Source organism: Emydura macquarii, unplaced genomic scaffold (assembly GCF_026122565.2).
Source record: "Emydura macquarii macquarii isolate MOO-44397 ecotype Brisbane River unplaced genomic scaffold, CSIRO-AGI_Emac_v2 contig_2452, whole genome shotgun sequence".
Taxonomy (NCBI): domain Eukaryota; kingdom Metazoa; phylum Chordata; order Testudines; family Chelidae; genus Emydura; species Emydura macquarii.
The window spans coordinates 3985490-3987769 of NW_027132589.1; the positions used below are offsets into that span (position 1 = coordinate 3985490).

The 2280-nt window shown below is 48.7% G+C and overlaps 1 protein-coding gene across 1 annotated transcript; it reads right to left on the minus strand.

Annotated features, from left to right (window-relative positions):
• Window positions 1-462: 462 nt before the first annotated feature.
• LOC137162688 (uncharacterized) lies at window positions 463-1428 on the minus strand. The gene has a single exon (XM_067562581.1). It carries the CDS (start codon window positions 1426-1428, stop codon window positions 463-465), a length of 966 nt encoding a protein of 321 aa, XP_067418682.1.
• Window positions 1429-2280: the final 852 nt, after the last annotated feature.

The window sequence follows — 2280 nt, forward strand, 5'->3', positions numbered from 1 at the left end:
AACCAGCAGAGAATTTTTGCTGGCCATGAGCGCATGATCAAGGCCACGGAAGAGCAGACAGAGTTTCTAAAGACAATAGTGTCATTGCAGACACAGTTCATGAAAGCTCGCCCCACCCTGCAGCCACAGCAGAACTTCTTTCCCTGCACTCCACCAACTCCCCCAACACATTCCTACAAAAGTTACGGACCACCCAGATACTCTCTTCATTCCACCACTTCAGAGAGCTACGAGAGTGACAGCTGGACTTACACGCAGCTATAATAGCAGACACTGTCCCCCCCGCCCCACTCCCTCCTCCAGGATTTGTTTATGTTGTGCACTGTTTGGTGTGCAATAATAAAAGTCAGTTCTCAGAACAATAAGCACTGTTTATTTCTGTGTTAACATCAGATGTGCACCTCCGCAGCACATTTTACCTTTCACAGCACTAAAATATCAGTGATGTTTAAAAAAAACAAATTATGGATTCTTGTTGTCAAAATGGGCCCACAGTGCTTCCCTTAAGCATACGGCCCTCTGTTGCACCCCCCTAATACCTCTGGCATCTGGCTGCTCATATGCAGATGCAAGGCCATCTGCCTCAGTGGTCCACCCAGGGGGAAACTTCCCACCCTTAGCTTCACATAAATTGTGGAGCACACAGCAGGCGGCTATAACCACAGGAATATTGTCATCATTTAAGTCCAGCCTGCCATAAAGGCATCTCCAGCGTGCCTTTGACCTTCCAAACACACATTCAACAGTCATTTGGCACCTACTCAGCCTGTTATTGAAACGCTCCTTGCTGCTGTCCAGGTTGCTTGTGCAAGGCTTCATGAGCCATGGCATCAGTGGGTAGGCTGGGTCCCCCAGGATCACTATGGGTATCTCAACATCCCCTACAGTAATCTTTTCATATGGGGAAAAGGTCCCTGCTTGTAGCTTGTGGTACAGCCCTGTGTTCCTGAAGATACGAGCATCATGCACCTTTCCCAACCAACCCACATTAATATCAGTGAAACGCCCCTGGTGATCCACAAGCACCTGCAGTACCATAGAGAAGTACCCCTTCCTATTGATGTACTCAGTCACCAGATGTTCTGGAGCCCAAATCGGGATATGCGTGCCATCTATTGCCCCGCCACAGTTAGGGAATCCCATCGCTTCAAATCCGTCCACTATTTCACACACATTGCCCAGAGTCACAGTCCTTTGCAGCAGAATGTGATTAATGGCCCTGCACATTTGTGATAACACAGCTTCAACAGTGGACTTGCCAACTCCAAAGTGATTGGCAACCGACCAGTAGCAGTCTGGAGTTGCCAGCTTCCACACAGCGATTGCCACATGCTTTCCCACTGAGAGGGCAGCTCTCTTTCTGGTGTCCCTGCGCCACAGGGCAGGGGCCAACTCCTCACAGAGTTCCATGAAGGTGGCTTTGCACATTCGAAAGTTCTGTAGCTACTGCTCGTCATCCCAGCCCTGCATAACAATGCAATCTCACCACTCGGTGCTTGTCTCATGCGCCCAGAAGCGACGGTTCACCGTGTGCAGATGCTCCGTGAATGACAACAGTAATGCGGTGCTGCTTGTCTGCATATCACTCAGCAAGTCAGGCTCCGCGGATTCTTGTTCCAATTCAGAACTTATGATGTCCTGTGCGACCAGCCGTGATGTGTTAAGAATACTGAAGACAACAGTGGAGAGTAGTGCAGGATCCATCTTTTCAGATTTTCAGACGGCGGGCACGCAGGAAATGGCAGGGAGCCGTTGAAAAAAGGGCGCGAGTCGCTACAAGCTACACAATGAATGATGGCATGGAAACACATTGCACCATGGGATACTGAGCCAGCACTCAGGGTGCTCTGCACTCCTCTCCCCATCCCAGAATTCCTAGCAGCAGAAGATGCTGAGTTGCATGGTGGGATAGCTGCCCACAATGCACTGCTCTCACTGCCAATAATAGAACGCCAAATGCGGATGCTCTTTTGCAATAAAATGAGTGCTGTGTAGACGGTTGCGAGCGCTATAATTATAGCACTTTTTATCACCGATATAACTACCATCGACAAAACTTTCTAGTGTAGACATGGCCTAAAACTCTAGTCAGGACAAGGCAAGTTGTACTTTAGCATGTGCTAGCTGGTCAAGTTAAGTCCTGGGGGAAACTTGCTTTGTCTTGACTAGAGCTTTAGAATGTGTTAGTTAGATAAAGCCCAATAGAGCCAGCTAACAGGATCCAATAACAGACTTTTAAATCCTAGTCTAGACAAGGCTCGGTTGAACCAGTGGGTTGCC